This window comes from Herpailurus yagouaroundi, unplaced genomic scaffold, assembly GCF_014898765.1.
Source record: "Herpailurus yagouaroundi ecotype Mexico unplaced genomic scaffold, PumYag 162, whole genome shotgun sequence".
NCBI lineage: Eukaryota > Metazoa > Chordata > Mammalia > Carnivora > Felidae > Herpailurus > Herpailurus yagouaroundi.
The window spans coordinates 599,585-616,071 of NW_024412403.1; the positions used below are offsets into that span (position 1 = coordinate 599,585).

The 16,487-nt window shown below is 49.8% G+C and overlaps 2 protein-coding genes across 3 annotated transcripts in view; both read left to right on the forward strand.

Annotated features, from left to right (window-relative positions):
* Positions 1–6,432, forward strand: part of LSS (lanosterol synthase) — a 45,727-nt gene extending 39,295 nt beyond the window's left edge. Inside the window, exon 23 of the mRNA XM_040483699.1 lies at positions 6,332–6,432. The gene's annotated coding sequence lies outside the window, so the exon portion shown is untranslated. The remainder of the gene's footprint in view (positions 1–6,331) is intronic.
* SPATC1L (spermatogenesis and centriole associated 1 like) lies at positions 998–15,666 on the forward strand. Of its 2 annotated transcripts, XM_040483702.1 has the most exons (5): positions 998–2,032; positions 6,332–6,471; positions 6,562–6,682; positions 14,815–14,966; positions 15,097–15,666. In XM_040483702.1, exons 1-5 carry the CDS (start codon positions 1,831–1,833, stop codon positions 15,421–15,423), a joined length of 942 nt encoding a protein of 313 aa, XP_040339636.1. In that variant the 5' UTR covers positions 998–1,830; the 3' UTR covers positions 15,424–15,666. The 2 variants fall into 2 exon arrangements, with proteins under 2 accessions (XP_040339636.1, XP_040339635.1); XM_040483701.1 differs by having other exon boundaries at positions 1,001–2,032; positions 6,332–6,682.
* Positions 15,667–16,487: the final 821 nt, after the last annotated feature.

Consider the following 16,487-nt stretch of genomic DNA (forward strand, 5'->3'; position numbering starts at 1 on the left):
AACCAGATCAAGACATTACTGGAAAAGGAAATACAGATCAACTTCCCCACACAAATACAGAAAATATTTAACAGACTACTAGCAAGTGGAACCCAGTGATAAAAGAATGGTGCATCATGATCAGAAAATTGGCAGAGGGTGATGGTCCTGTGGCTGGAGGGGATATGATTTCCATAGGGTTTTCTAGGGGTTGTAAGAAATGGCATTTTAAATGCCATGGTGTAGGGGGGATGCTTTCATGTCCCAGGGCCTTGCTCTTAGGGGTTTCGAGGGGAGACATCCATCCTCCGTCCTGGGAGCTCCTGCACACCCTTGCTTAGTGGGCACTACCCATGTCCCCGCTGTCCTTGTCTGATGTGAGAGGCTGTGGGTCCAGACACTGGGCCTGTTTCAGGTTGCATGAGGTACGTTTGGGACTTAGAAATCCTCTTTCCCAGGGGTGCCTGGGTTAAGCGTCCGGCTTTGGCTCATGATCTCACGGTTTGTGAGTTTGAGCCCTGCATCACACTCTGTGCTGACAGTTCAGAGCCTGGAGCCTGCTTTGGATTCTGTGTCTCCCTCTCTCTCTCTGCCCTTCTACTACTCACACTCTCTTTCTCTCAAAAATAAATAAGCATTTTAAAAAGTTAAAAAAGAAAAAAAAATCTTTTCCACAAAACCCGACTCAAGGCTTTCTCTCCTTGAAGGAACCTTATGCTAACTTGGCAGTCTGGGGAAAATAATGGCTTTGTTCTACCTGTACCCCGAGTGCCCTTGATGGGGCATGGGGAACCCTGGATGTTGGGGCTGAAGGATGGAGGATATGCTGGTTCCTTGTTTGGACTCTATCCCTTCCCAAGAGGATCAGGACATGACCTCTCTGGTGCCTCAACGGCTGCCAAGAAGCACGACCAAGAACTCCAGAGCCAGGAAACAGTGCTGAGTGCATTTATTGCCCTCAGTAGTTAGTTGGAAGAGCGGGTGTTGGGGTGGCTTTGTGGTGGTCCCACTACCCGAGGACCAAAATCTGCACCCTGGCAGGACTCCACAAGCACAGGTCTGTGTGTGATTGGTCCGCACAGCCCTTGTGCCCGGTCGGGGGGAGTCTTCAGTTAGGTCCAGTAACAGTCAGTGTTCCGGTCGCTCAGGGCTCACAGTCCAGCCCTTCTTACGAGGGAAGTGTGGTCAGCAGGCTGCCTCCAACTGCCAGCCCCTTCAGATCAGAGCCCTCCTGGAGTCCACGGGGCTTGTGGGCTGTTGGGGGCACCCGAGCTCCCCTCCCTCTGCCCCACTGCCCCTTTTTCTTAAAGTGTGTGTCCCAGGTGCGCACCCTAATACGTGTCTGCACACCAGACACCGGCCTCGGTTCTGGGGGATCCCGCTTACCCCCCGGAATGGGGAGCCACTCATGGGCAGAGACACCATGAGTCAGGCGGAGTAAAGGCAGAATCCCCCTGAGGTCTGCACATGCCACACGGTGTGGATGGCCTGGTGCTCCCCTCAGCCCAGTGCTCTGGCTGTTGCTAGAAGGTGCCGGAACATTCCTCTCTTGAGCTGGCTGCCCTCCCCTCAAGACCCGTCCTCATTCCTCCTGTCCGTTCCCTGTGTTCTTGGCACTCACTCTTGGTGGGAGGTGTTGCTCTGTGGGCACCGGCACAGGTGAGGTCTGTGGGTGCAGCAGGTGGGACGGGCGACGGCCGGGGTGGCACTGGCTCTTTAAGGGCGACATCACAAGGCTGCGGAAGGCCAGGCAGTGGTGGAACTCCAGGGCTGTTTCTGGAGCGTCTACGGCACTGGATTTCCACCTCCATGGGGCTGCAGGCCCATACGTGAGCACCTAAAGACGTGGCCATGGCCGAGGGGAGTGAGCTGATGAACAGGCTCATGAGTGAGAATGCAGACCTGAAGAAGCAGGTGCGCCTCATGAAGGAGAACCAGATGCTGAAGCGTCTGCTCAGCGAGAGCTGCCAGGAGCGCTGTGGCCTTGGGAGCCGGGACCTGCCCTTCCCCAAGGCACCCGCCTACCCCGAGGACAGCTCCCCCGGGAGCGCAGGTGAGGCTACAGGCAGGACAGCAGGGCCCAGCTGGCTGCTGGGGTCCAGGAGCCGTGGTGAGGCCGTTGTGCCCCGGCAGGGGCCTTGTTCGGTGATGCCGGTGGTCTCGGGCCCCTTCCCATCCCTGAGGTCTGAGTAAACCAAGACCCAGTTCCCCATTCTCCTGTGTGTCCTCAGGTAAGGCCCTCTGGGCCACGAAGCCACATCTAGAAAATGGGGTGGGGGTTAGCCCCCCACCTCACTAGCGGCTACTCACCAGCCCCCTGCACAGAGCTCATGGATGCAAAGCCCCTTGGGCAAACATGTCCTTGGGGTCTTTCAGCCTCAAGGAGGACCTTGAAGAGGGAGCTTGGACAAGCAGAGGGTGGGGGTGGAGGATGGCAGAAAGAGGACAATGACGCCCCAAGGGGCAGCTGGAGAAAACCCTATCCCCACCAGTTCTGAATTCCCACCAGAGGCCAAGGCACATGCTTGTCACCAGAAACTTGCTGAAGAGGGACTGACCTCCCAGGACTTGTCACCTGTGTGACATCCCACAGAGGGTCAGTGCTGCCGCCTTGGGCCACCAGGGATGCATTGTGCAGTGGCTGCAAAAGGCACTTGTCACCAAGCCTCATAGGTGCTGTGATTACTGCCAAGAATCAAACCCAGTGTGACTTCATTGTCCTTTGTCCTGAGAACTGGGTCAGGCTGGGGCCACCTCTGAGGGCTCAGAGCCACCCCTGTGTCAGTACTGGCAGGAATGCTGAGGCCCTCCCTCTCTCACCTTCCCTCCCATGCCTGGTTAGTAGAGGTGCGGACTCACAAGGGTCGGGCTGCTCCTGGAGAGACCCTGGTCAGGGCCTAGGTCAGGGCAGAGTCTCTGGGACCACAACCAGCACCCCTGCCTGTGGGTCACCCCTAGCAATCCCAGACTTTTGCTAGACACCAGTCTTAGCAGGAGCTCCAGTCCCCTGGGCCAGCCCAACACCACCAAGCCTTCCACACGGAGGCCTGGAGCCCTTGCTGCAGGGTGTGGGCCAACGTCAGCATGGCTGATCATCCTCAGGGAGGGGCCACCCCCATGCCCGGGGCTCTGGGACACTGCCTTCGGGCCTGGCCACAACCCTCAGCCTTCTTTGGGGACTGGAGTTTGGAATGACTCTTAACACAGCAGCAGACATTTGTGAACAGAAGGGAACTGCCACCAGCAATGGCTCATGTTTCCCACGGGCCCTTAACATCTGCCTTCAACGCAGGATGTGCTTTAAAAACCTTTCTTCATTCAACAACAGGAGCTCCTGGCAAACTTATAAATACCCCAAGAGGATGTAACATACAAGGCCAAGCTCGTGCTCCTGGCCCTGCTCCCAAAGGGAGCCACTGTCAACATTTTCTTGGGTTTCTGTCTGAAATTTGTGGTGGATATTCATGCGCACATCGGGGGATCTTCTGGGTTCCCCTAAACACGGTTGAACTGTTCTATACTTTGCCCCTTCCGTCCACCTTACTTTTGTCACCTGGAGGTCCTCTTTTCTAGATCCAGGGCCTGCACTCCAGCTCTGGAGCGACTCTCGGGGTGGAGGGCAGGGGTTCCCCACAACAGCAGCCCGGCGCCAGGCCAGGCGGTGCCCTCCAGCCCCCTGCCACCTGCCATTGGGGTAACGGCCGGGAAATCCTTGGGTCAAAGGCCCTGTGCTGTTGAAATAGATGCTGCTGTGTCCTCTGCACCCTTCCAGTGCCCTCCTGACCCACAGGACCACGCACAGTGGCTAGGCTCGCACACCAGCCTCTTCCTCAGCTGCCTGTGTGCCCTGTGTGCTACGCTTGTTAGTTTGGTCTGTTTTCTGAGTCTACAACCGCACTGTGTGCAAATGATTTAAATGAGATCGACAGTGTGTATACTTGTTAATTTTGCCTTTGTCTTTGCCCTTGGTATTCCCAGAACCCTGGCTCTGGTGGCAGTTGGGCCTGGGGGTGGAGGGGCATGCAGGCTAGGTGCTGGGAGGATCCTTCTAGTCCTTCTTTTTAAAGAACAAGAAAAATTGAGAAACAGCTTGTTTTGTTCAGTTTCCATGACCTTGTTTGGCCTTGGTAGGGTGCCCTCAGCTCCTGCCCTTGGCCTGCTCCATCGGGAGGCCCGGGCTCCTGTTGTCTGTCCTGGTGTTCGCTAGGATGGGTCTTTGCTCAGGATCTGGGGACTCTGTTCCTACCTGGATCTGGGGTTTGGTCTTCTTTCTGTGGGATCTCTGTTTGGGGATTTGATACCAGACTTGTGACCAGTTATAATCTCAATCAAGAAGCATCTTTTAATTTTTTTCAGTGTTCTAACCTTATTTATGTAATATAGGGATTCAGAATCATTTGGAGCCTGAAAGAATTTACCACTAGGCCCCCAGGCCTGCAGCCCTCAGAGCATAATTGTTTTATAACTTCTAGATTTTTCTTCTTTGCTTACTGGTCCATTTAGTTTTTCTACTTCTTACTGAGTCATTTAAAAATAATTTCCCGCAAGAGTTCTCCTGTTACTGAAATCTTAGTGACGATGCAGTTGTGTATAATGGTTGCTTGTAACTCAGACCTCTTCCTGGTCTTTCTTATGTTGCTTTTCTCATTTCCAATTTTATTTCTTCATGTTTTCTGTTTCCCTAAGGTAGTTTTCCACAGTTTCATGGTCTTGTAGACTTTCACAGAACTGTCTGCGGTGTATTTCGCGGTCGTGTTCATTGTTTTCTTAAGAGCTCCTCTTCATATCTTGATTTGAATGTTTAATTTTGAGATGATTTTTATTTATTTATTTATTTATTTATTTATTTATTTATTAATTTTTTAACGTTTATTTGTTTTTGAGACAGAGAGAGACAGAGCCACCCAGGCGCCCCGAGATGATTTTTAAAAAGTAATTGAAGCATTTAAATTACTAATTTCAATCCAAATACAGTCTTAAACGTACTGATGTCTTAATATATAATGTTCTGATTTTCATTATCAATAATGATTGTTTTTTATTATTATTTCTTCCTCGATGTGATCGTTACTTGGGAGAATGCTTTTACTTCTGAGGAAATGCAATTTTCTCCTGGCCACATGGGCAACAGGAGGCAAGACACATCCTAATGGATGTCTTTTTTTGAACATTTTTTTCTGAGAAATCATTGCTGGAGATAGATCAGTTGGTTCCTGAGGAGGCACCTTTTAGGATATAATTTTTCATGATAGCTCTTAAAACACACTATTTCTCAAGTATATATTTACCTTATTGCCAGGAGAACAAGATTATAACATGAGGGTAAGAAAGGATTTTATAAATCAAAAAGAATCGATAAGTTAAAGTTGACTACATTATAATTTAAAACTTCTGCATGAGAGTCAGTATGAAAGAGATTCAGACCTAAGCAAGGCACCCACCGGAAGACACAACACTTTTCATCAACAAGGAATTAGTATGCAGGAGACAAAAAAAGCTGCTACAAATAATTTTAAAGACTACCCCTCCCCCCAAAAAAACAAGCAGAGAAAAGGCAAAGAAAATTCACAGAAAGGAAACCTGAGGGGCCGATGAGCACATGAAATGATGTTCACTATCACTGGGGATTAGGGAAAAGCCATGTGTTGTTTTCTGCCGGGGGACCACTGATGTAGAATACAGAGGAGGTTAAACAGCACACACCTGAGCCCAGTGTAGACAGTATAAACAGCACACACCTTGCCCACTGTGAGCAAGGAGGCACATTAAGGAATGCTGATTATAGCTTTGCTTTTTCAAGGAAAACAGGAATCATCCCCATGCTTATCAACAGGGCAGTGGATATGAAAATTGCTGTGTGTGTGTGTGTGTGTGTGTGTGTGTGCGCACGCGCGCGTGCATGCTCACATGCGTGCATGCATGCATGCCCATGTGTGCCAAAAAATGGTTAAATGTATCAGGTAAGCTACCCAATGATTCAATATGGATGAATTCCCAAAAAAATGCTGCAGCAAAAAGGTATTTTGCAGGATAAAACATGTATAGGATGATACCATTTATGTACATTTAAAAGCATAAGCAAGTCCCTCTGTATTGTGTGTGGGTTCCCAGGTGGGTGGGAAGCGCACGGGGGCACGTGTGCTTGCCATGCCCATAAACTTGAGGCTGGTGGTTTCCTCAGGTGGGCTGGGCACCCACAGTGTCATATTCTCTAGAGGGAGGAGGAGGGCTCTGAAACACGGGGTGGGGTGTCACAGATTGAGGCTGGGTATGTGGATGTTCTTCTGTATTCTCTCCCTCCTTAGGGATGTCTCAGGAACACAGCCTGACCTGCCCTCCCTCCCCATCCCAGGTGCAGACTTTGGAAGGTTCAGTGGCGTCCCTGATGCACCCTCCCAGCTGCAGACGTCCTCCCTGGAGGACCTGCTGTGCTCACATGCCCCCATCTCCAGTGAGGATGACGCCTCCCCTGGCTGTGCCACCTCCTCCCAGGTGCCCTTCAAGGCTTTCCTCAGCCCCCCAGAGCTGCGTGCACCCCGAGGCACTGACAGGAAGCTGTCCCCGCTCCTGAACCCCTTGCAGGACCCACTGGCAGACAAGACCCTGCTGGAGCCCAGGGAGATGGTCCGGCCCAAGAAAGTGTGCTTCTCAGAGAGCAGCCTGCCGTCTGGGGACAGGACGAGAAGGAGCTACTACCTTAACGGTATGGCCCAGGCAGGGGCGGGCACCAGGGTGCAGTAGTCTGGGTGACCAGCTGGGCACAGCTTCTCCATTTTCCTGCAGAGGGAGGAGAGTGTGGCTGGGAGGCCAGGGTCTGGGGCTGCTTCTGTGGACATTTTTTGCCTATTAAAAAAAATGGACTTGCTTATCTTATGATCGAGTTGTCAGAGTTCTACATATATTCTGGATACAAATCCTTTTCTGGGTGTGTGTCTTGCAAATGTTGTCTCCCACTCTCTGGCCTTTCAGTTGCATAAGTGTTCTTTAAAGAGCAAAACTGTTTAATTTGATAAAGTCCAGTTTATTGATTTTTTTTTGTTTTATACAATTCATGTTTTTTGTGTCCTATTTAAGAAATCTTTGTCAAACTCATGGTCACAAAGATTGTTTCCTATGTGTTCTTCTAGAAGTATTATGGCTTTAGATTTTACATATAGGTTTCTGATCAATTTCAAGTCAATTTTTGTGCATTGTTGGCTTCTTCCAACACCAGTGTTTAGAAAGATTATTTTTTCTTCATTGAATTGCCTTGACCCTTTTGTCAAAAATCAACTGTTCATATACGTATAAGTTTATCTCTGGACACCTTCCCCCTGCCATGCTGTGTTATTTGTCTGTGTTGATTCCAGTACATATGGTCTCTATTACTGTAGCTTTAAAGTAAGATCGTCATTCATATAATGTCTTGTTCTCCATTTTCAAAGTTGCCCTGGCTATTGTAGGTCCTTTGCATTTCCACATGAGTTTTAGAATCAACTTGTCCAACTTCGCACAAAAGCTTGCAAGGAGTTTGATTGGGATTGCTCTGGATCTACAGATTGATTAGGTCAGTTTTCAGGGAAATTAACAATTTATTAATAATAACAATATTCAACCTTTGGGTCCGTAAATGCTGTGTGTCTCTCCATTTATGTAGTTCTTTAAACATTTCTTTCAACCGTGTTTATAGTCTTCTATGTATAGATCTTGCACATTTTGATAAATTAATTCTTAGTATTTTTGCATTTTTGATACTATAGGAAGTAGTATTGCCTTTATCATTATCAATTTCTGATTGCTCATTTCTAGTATATAGTAACACAGTTGATTTTTGTGTATTTACTCCTGTGATCCTTAATTTTATTTGTCGACTTGACTGAGCCATGAAAAGAACTACCCAGATAATTGGTCAAACATTCTGGGTGTTTCTGTGAGAGTGTTTCTGGATGAGTTGAACATTTAATAGACTGAGTAAGCACATTGCCCTCTCAGTGTGGGTGGGCTTCATCCCATCACCTCAAGGCCTGAATAGGACAAAAGGGTTGATCCTACCCCAAGGAAGAGAAAATTCCTCCTGCCTGATTGCCTTTGGACCTGAAACATGCCTTGAACTGAAACATGTTCTTGAGTTTCAAGCCTGCAGTGCTCTGGACTGAAACCACACCATTGGTTCTCTTGGTTCTCAGACCTTTAAAGGCAGGCTAGAACAACATTTTCAGTCTCCCTGGATCTCTAGCTTGCTAACTCACCTTGCAGATCTTGAGACTTGTTAGTCTCCATAATCATGTGGGCCAATTTCCTACACACACACACACACACACACACACACACACACACACCCACACACACCCTGTTGGTTCTGTTTCTATTTCTCTGGAGAACCCTGAAAAATAAAAATGTTGTATCTTGCAACCTTACTGAACTCACTTATTTTTTAAAATGTTTTTATTTATTATTTTTGAGGCAGAGTGTCAGGGAGCAGGGAGAAGAGGGAGGCAGACAGAGAATCTGTGCTGTCAGTGCAGAGCCCAATATTGGGCATGAATCATGAAATGTGAGATCATGACCTGAGTTGAAGTCAGAGGCTTAATCTATTGAGCCATCCAGGCGCCTCCTGAACTCATTTGTTCTAGTAGATTTCTTTAAGTTTATTTATTTTGAGAGAGACAGAGCTTACAAATTTGGGAGGGGCAGAGAAAGAGAGAGAGAGAGAGAGAGAGAGAGAGAGAGAGAGAGAATCCCAAGCAGGCTCCACACTGCCAGTGCAGAGCTTGATGCGGAGCCTGAACTCACAAGCCAGCAGATCATGACCTGTGCCAAAGTTGGACGCTAACTGACTGAGTCATCCAGACACCACTGTTCTAGTAGCTTTTTGTAGATTCCTTAGGATATATGATTGTGTCATTTGCAAATAAAGACAAATTTATTTTTTCATTTCTAGTTTGTATTCCTTTTATTTTTCTTATTGCATTGGCAAGAAATGGTGACAGTGGACTTTTTCTTTTTTATCTTTTCCTAATTTAGGAAGCATTCAGTCTGTTATTGTTAAGTATGATGTTAGCTCAGGTCTTTGTAGATGACTTTTATCAGGTTGAGGAAGTTCCCTTTAATTCCTAGTTTTCTTAGGATATTGGATTTTGTGAAATGCTTTTTCTGCATCTACTGAGATGAGCATTTGGTTTTTATTTGTAGTCTGTTTCAGCTAATATGGTTAATTACATTGATTGATTTTTGAATTGTAAACCAACCTCACATTCCTGAGATAAACCTTACTTGGTCGTGACGTATTATACTTTTTTGTATTGTTGGATTTAATTTCCTAAATTTTGTTGAGAATTTTTGCTGTCTATGATATTGGTCTATAGTTTTCTTTTCATGTCATTTTCTGGTTTTGGTACCAGGTTAATGTTGACTTCGATGAATGTTTATGTAGAATTGGTATCATTTATTCCTTAGATGTTTGGTACAAGTCACCACTGAATCCACCCAAGTCTTTAATTTTCTTTGTAGGAATATTTCCCCTGCCACAAGTTCAGTTTCCTTGTCGATATACAGCTATTCAAATGATCTATTTCTTCTTAGGGAGCTTTGGCAATTCACTCACGATAGTGAGCTTTTGTGTTTTTTAAGGAATTAATCCATTTCATCTAAGCTGTCAAATTTATTAGCATAAAATTGTTTCTAGTATTCCATTATTATCCTTTTAACATCTGTAGGATCTGCGGTGAGACCATCTCTAATTTCTGATAGTGGTAATTTTTGTCCTCTTTCTCTTTTCCCCTAATATGTCTGGCTACAGGTTTATCAATATTGTTGACTTTTTTCTGTGAAGAATAGATTTTGGCTGAATCTTGGAAGGCCAAGGTTGGACTAGAAATGATTGCTAGAACATCTCAGGTATATATCACTTCTTCCATCCAATTTATGCTTTAAAGACAGAACAGGATGGTAAGAGAGACTGATTCCTGATTAGAGAAGTGTATGAATATAGAAGGGGAAATTTGCACTCTGAGCTTCATGGCCCTCATCTGCCCTGATAAACTGCTGTGCAGTCAATCTGGTTTTCAGCTCGAACTCTTGGGTACTTATGCAGCCTCGCAAAGTGATTAGGGAAGGAGAACACTAAAGACTACAGTGCACTGTGGCAATAAAATAAAGAAGGCCTGAATAAGTGGAAAAACATCTCATGTTCGGGGACCCGAACATAAGGCTTTACATCATTACGATGGCAGCACTCCCCAAGTTGACCTGCAGATTCAACGTGATTCCCATCACAATCCCAGCTGGCTTCCCTGCATAAATTGACAAACTCCTCCTGAAATTCAGGTGGAAATGTAAGGGACCCAGAACAGGCAACACAATCTTGAGAAAGGAGAGCAAAATTGGAGGACTTACACTTCGCAATTCCAAAACTTACTGTAAAGCTACAGGAATCCGGGCAGTGTGGTGGTCATAAGACAGACGTACAGAGATCAGCAAAGTAGAATTGAGGTTCCAGAAATAAGCCCAGGCGTTTACAGGTTTAATGTGCAACATGGACACCAAGACTTGTGTCAGCAGAGAGAGACTTGTCTTTGCAACAAATGATGTTGGGACAAGTGGACAAACATGTACAAGAATGAGCTGGACCTCACACCCCATGTGAAAATTAACTTAAAATGTATCAAAGACCTAAAAAAATCTAAAAGAGCTAAAGCCATATAACACTTAGAAGAAAACACAGAGAAAAATCTCATGACCTCGGATTTGGCAATAGATTTTCAGATGTGACACCAAAAGCATTAGCAACAAAAGGAAAAGTATATGTATTGGGTTGTATCAGAAGTAAAAATTTTTGTATTTATTGATTTTTTTATTTTAGAAAGAGAGAAAGTCCATGAACAGGGGAGAGGGGCGGAAGGAGAATCTTTTTTTTTTTTTTTTAATGTTTATTTATTTTTGAGAGAGGTAGTGAACGAGCAGGGGAGGAGCAGAGGGAGAGGGAGAGGGACAGAGGATCTGAAGCAGTCTTTGAGCTGTTAGCACAGAGCCCGACACGGGGCTCAAACTCATGAACCATGAGATCATGACTTAAGCTGAATTTGAATGCTCAACCAACTGAGCCACCCAGGCGCCCCAAAACTTTTGTATTTCAGAGGAACACATTTCAAGAAAGTGAACTGAGCCTACAGAGTGGGAGAAAATATTTGTCAATCAGATGATAAGGGGCTAGTATCCAGGATATATAAGAACTCTCTACAACTCCACAGTAAAAAGACAATCTAATTAAAAATGGGCAAAACACAATGAATATTTCCCCAAAGAAGATGTATAGATGATAAATAAGCACATGAAAAGATGCTCCAAATCCTCAGTCATCAGCCAAATACTGATGAAACCACAATGAGAAACCACTTCACGTCTACTAGGATGGCTATAAAAAAATGAGGGACCGGCACAAGTGTTGGAGAGGATGTGGAGACAATCGGAACCCATGTACATTGTCGCTGTGGAAAGCAGTTTGGCATTTCATCAAAAGTTACACATAGAATTACCAATGATTCCATTCCTGGGTATATGTATCTAAAAGAACTGAAAACATTTGTCCACACAAAATTAAAAAAAATTTTTTTTGATGTTTTTATTTATTTTTGAGATGGAGACAAAGCACGAACTGGGGAGGGGCAGAGAGAGAGGGAGACAGGAACTGAAGTGGGCTCTGCCTGACAGCAGAGAGCCCAGTGTGGGGCTCGAACTCACAAGTGATGAGATAGATCATGACCTGAGCTGAAGTCACACTTGGCTGACTGAGCGCCCCCACACAAAAATTTTTATATGAATGTTCATAGCAACGTTGTCCATGATAGCGCGAAGGCCTCTCAACGGACGAAGGGATGAACAGAATGTGGTCCATCCACGCAACGGGATTGGTTCTGCCCCAGATAGGAATGCTGTGCTGACACCTGCTGGAGTGTGGAGGCACCTCGGAAACAGCTGAGAGAAAGCCAGCCCAGCCCGAGGATCACCTGCTGCGTGGCTACACTTGCATGAAATGTCCAGAATAGATACATCCATAAGGACAGGAAGTAGTTTGGTAGCTGCGGGGCTGCGGGGCTGCGGGGAGAGCGCTGTGTGACTGATAGTGGGTACAGGGTATCGCTTTGGTGATGAAAATATTTTGGAATTTGATTGCGGTGATGGCGGTACAACTGTGAATATAGAAAAACATCTGAACTGTGTACTTTGAGAGACTCAGTTTTATAGGATGTGAATTGTATCTGAATAAAAAACATTTTTAAATGATCGGGGAAGCATTGGGCCCCATATGCCTCAGTTCCTTTGTCTGTAAGTGGGGTCTGAGCCCCCTTTGGGATCATGGTGAGGATGAATGAAGTCCCAGAGGGACCAGAAAACGCTCCTGGGGAAAGAAAGCGGATGCCGCCCCCCAGGATGCCTCGGAGGGCTCCGAATCCCCATCAGGTGGTGCTTCTGGGAGGGGGCGTCTTGCCAGGAACCTCCCTCACCCGCTCACCTCCTGAGGTCCAGAGATGTGTGGGGAGCCACTGCCCCTCTTGCCGCTCCAGCTGCTTGAGTGACACCAGATCACTTTCTGACACCCTCTGTGGCCCGTTTCCCCGGCATTCCACCCCAGCATTTCTCCTGGGCCCTTGGAGCCCTGCACCGTCTCAGCTCATATCCGACTTTCCCCACCCGGTGATCCTTTGGCTCCAGGGCCTCACAGCTCCAAGGCCTTCCTCGCGGGGTCTGCTGGGGGACATGTGGCTCTGGGCCATCTGCATCCACACCCTTGTGGCCCCTCCTTCTCCCCACCCCCGCCTGCAGAGCCACATGGACTGTGCCCCGTGCGCCTCGGTCATGGACTCCCCGCTCAGTGCCTGCAGGTGCGGCTGAGGGAGTGGAAGCACAGTCCCCTACCCCCTCGGCCTGTCCTCTCTGGCTGTCCAGCCTGTCCTGGAAGGAGCTGATAAGCCCGTGCTGACTGGCTGTTATGTGCTGGGAGGGGCTACCGTGTTCCTGTGGTGGGAGTGACCTGGCAGCTTTCTGGGACTAGCGGTTATGTGGACACAGTCACAGGAGGGGGCCAACTGTACGGGTCACAGGTATGGCTGGTCCTGGGGCTCCGCAGCGCTCACGGCTCAGATGGCCACACGGGAGGCTCCCCTGGGCTGGTGTGGGGTGTCCTGAGTGTTGGAGCCCGAGCCTCCGGAGGGTGCAGTTGTGTGCGGGTAACAGGACCTAGTCCGTGCGTGCGCTGTCCGCCTGCTGGGTGGGCCCCGTGGGCTGCACCCGGTCAACGCCCTGGAGGGTCTGCATCGCGGTCAGGTTGGGAAAAGCCACAGGGGCTCTAGGAAAGGCTCTACGGATGGCTCTGTTATTAAGTGTCTCTCGTGGGGATGAAAGAGCAGAGTGTGGAAGCGGCAGGGGTCTGGGGGCCCCGGTCAGGTGGAGGGTCCCCAGCGCAGAGGCTCTGCCTGACTCTGACGCAGGCCCCCTCGCTTTGGGTCTCTCCATGTCAGATTCATCCAACGGTAGTAACTGGCAGGGTGTTTTTCAGAGAGCACAGGGTTTTGAAGGCGTGGCCGCCTATCTGCTGCACAATGAACAGAGGCTGCTGTAGGAGGGCAGATTTGGAAGCAGGTGTTGGGGGGGGAGGGTGGCTGCTGAGCCTGGAAACATCAGGAAGACAGTTAGACAGGATCTCCTGCCCACCTAGCAATCCTCTCCACAAACTTAGGGAAGAGTTTTATTATCAAGTAAACATTAAACCAGCCTGTGATGCAGAGGCTTCCAAGACAGCCAGGCGGACAGGACCCGTTACATGGGGCACACATGTGTTGTCGAGTCACATGAGTTACACACGTGTCGTCGAGTCACATGGGTCACACGTGTTGTCGAGTCACGAGTTACACACGTGTCGTCGAGTCACATAGGTCACGCGTGTTGTCGAGTCACATGGATCACACGTGTTGTCGAGTCACATAGGTCACGCGTGTTGTCGAGTCACATGGATCACACGTGTTGTCGAGTCACATAGGTCATGCGTGTTGTCGAGTCACATGGATCACACGTGTTGTCGAGTCACATGGATCATGCCTGTTGTCGAGTCACATGGGGCACATGTGTTGTTGAGTCACATGGATCACATGTGTTGTTGAGTCACATGGGTCAGCGTGTTGCCGAGTCACATGGATCATGTGTGTTGAGTCACATGGGGCACACGTGTTGTCGAGTCACACGGGGCACACACATGTTGAATCACATGGGTCACACACCCGTGTGTGTTGTCGAGTCAACCTGCACCCCGCCCTCAGGAGATGAGGGGACATGCCTACCTAGCCTCTCCCGATGCACCTGGTCAGAGGGGTGGGCCTTCTGGTAGGGCTTACTCTTGACCCAGGTGCCTGGCCAGAATCCCCTGGGGGAGGGGCAATACAAATAGTCCTGGGCTGTAAAACAAGCTCTTAAAGACATTTCTGTCCATCTCAAAGGGACAGAGAGAGGACTCAGGATCGCAGCTTTCTCAGGTTGCTCTAAGAGGGAAAAGAGAATAGGTCTCTCTCCTTTTTGGTGACAGAAAAGTCAAGGTTTTCTTTTCCATTTGTATTTGCCCTCACAGTGGAGGGCAGGGGATGCAGCAGTGGGGAGGAGCAGGCCATGCGCCTTCATCATGCTTGGGCCCCTTTGGGAAGCCCCGCCCAGGCCCCAGTGGCTTCACCCCAAACTTACAGCAGCTGCGTTTAGGTTGGTCCTTTTCTCAAAGTAGATCCTGGGGCATGGGCAGGAGGAAGGCGGGTGGCCCCTGACCGTCCGTGTCCTGGAGCCCCCAGCCTGGCTCACTGCCCCCGCTGCTCACAGAGATCCAGGGCTTCTCCAGCGCTGCGAAGGACGGGCGCATCGTCGGGGAGATCGCCTTCCAGCTGGACCGGCGCATCCTGGCCTATGTCTTCCCGGGAGTGACCAGGCTGTATGGCTTCACCGTGTCCAACATCCCTGAGAAGATCAAGCAGGTGTGCCTCTCCGCCCCAGGGTCCCCTCCCTGTCCTGGAGTCCCCTCCCTGCTGTGAGGACCCCTCCCTGCCCTGGGGCCCCTGTCGCCCCCACCCACGCCCGCGCTGTGCCCACCCCCACCACCCCCAGACATCCATCAAGTCCCTGGATGGGTCGGTGGACGAGAAGAAGCTTCGTGAGCTGACACACCGCTACCTGATGCTGACCGCGCGCCTGGAGAGGCTGGGTTACAACCGTGAGGTGCACCCGGTGTTCAGCGAGTTCCTCATCAACACCTACGGCATCCTGAAGCAGCGGCCCGACCTGCGCGCCGACCCGCTGCACAGCAGCCCGGCCGCGCTGCGCAAGCTGGTCATCGACGTGGTGCCCCCCAAGTTCCTGGGTGACGCGCTGCTGCTGCTCACCTGCCTGTGTGAGCTCTCCAAGGAGGACCGCAAGCCGCTCTTCGCCTGGTGAGCCCGTCCGCACCCGCCGTGCCTTGCCTGCAATAAACATGTTTGTTCCAAACCCGGGGGCCACGTGCCTCCTGCGTGTCCCCTCCGGCCCAGGGCAGGGGCCCAGTCTGCCGACAGGGCGCCCGGGGCCACAGGCGCCTCTCACCAACCGGGCCGCGCCCCGGGCACCCGGCCCGCCCGCCGCCCACCCCTGTGCGGCACTGTGGCACTTTATTAAAATCATCTGTTTTCCTGTGTACCTTTACCTTTGGCTCTTTGAAGGCGTGGAGGGCGTAGCAGGAGGTGCCTGCTGGTATTTGTGGAAAGAAGCCAGGACCGAGCCTTCAGGGCAGGGGGCTGTGGCTCTGGCCAGGCTCCCAGACCCTCCGGCCCTCAGGGCCTTCCCCATGACCCCATTACCATCCTCTGAGGTCTGTCTCCTCCCTTGAAAGGGCCAGTGGCTGGTTTCCCCAAACGGAGAGGCTGAGGCAAGGATCCGGATGCTGGGGGGACAGCAAGAGAATCTGCAGAGCTCTGTGAAAAGTGAAAACACAGGTCTCTTGTTCAAAAGTAGGAATTTCAAGAAGGTGACAGCAGCGTGTGGGATAGAGAATAGGGCCCATGCACACAGGCCCATCCTGTGAGGATTCCTGGGAGGCTATTTATTTGAGATGATTTGATGTACCCCACCCCTTGACCCCTGCTGGAGCCATCAGTTCCCTGTCTCTCCTGGGGTCTTAAGGACAGGTGACCTTCTGGGCCCACGTGAGGACCAGGGCCTGGTGCTGGCACCTTCCTGGCCTTGACTGTGAGTAGAGGGTCTCTGGTCACTTCTCTGCTGGTGGTGTGAGGACCGTCCCTCGGTCCTCACAGCCTCTGGTGTCCCAGGTGTCCAGCACCTTAGGGCACAGCTTGGGCAACTGTAACGAGCACCACAGACCAGGGGCATTCGGACAACACACATTTATTTCCTCCTCGTGCCGGAGGCTGGACACCTGAGGTCCAGGTGGTGGCAGGGCTGGTCCCTCCTGAGGCCTTTCCTGGCCGTGTGGGTGCAGCCTTCTCCCTGGGTCCTCACATCCTTGT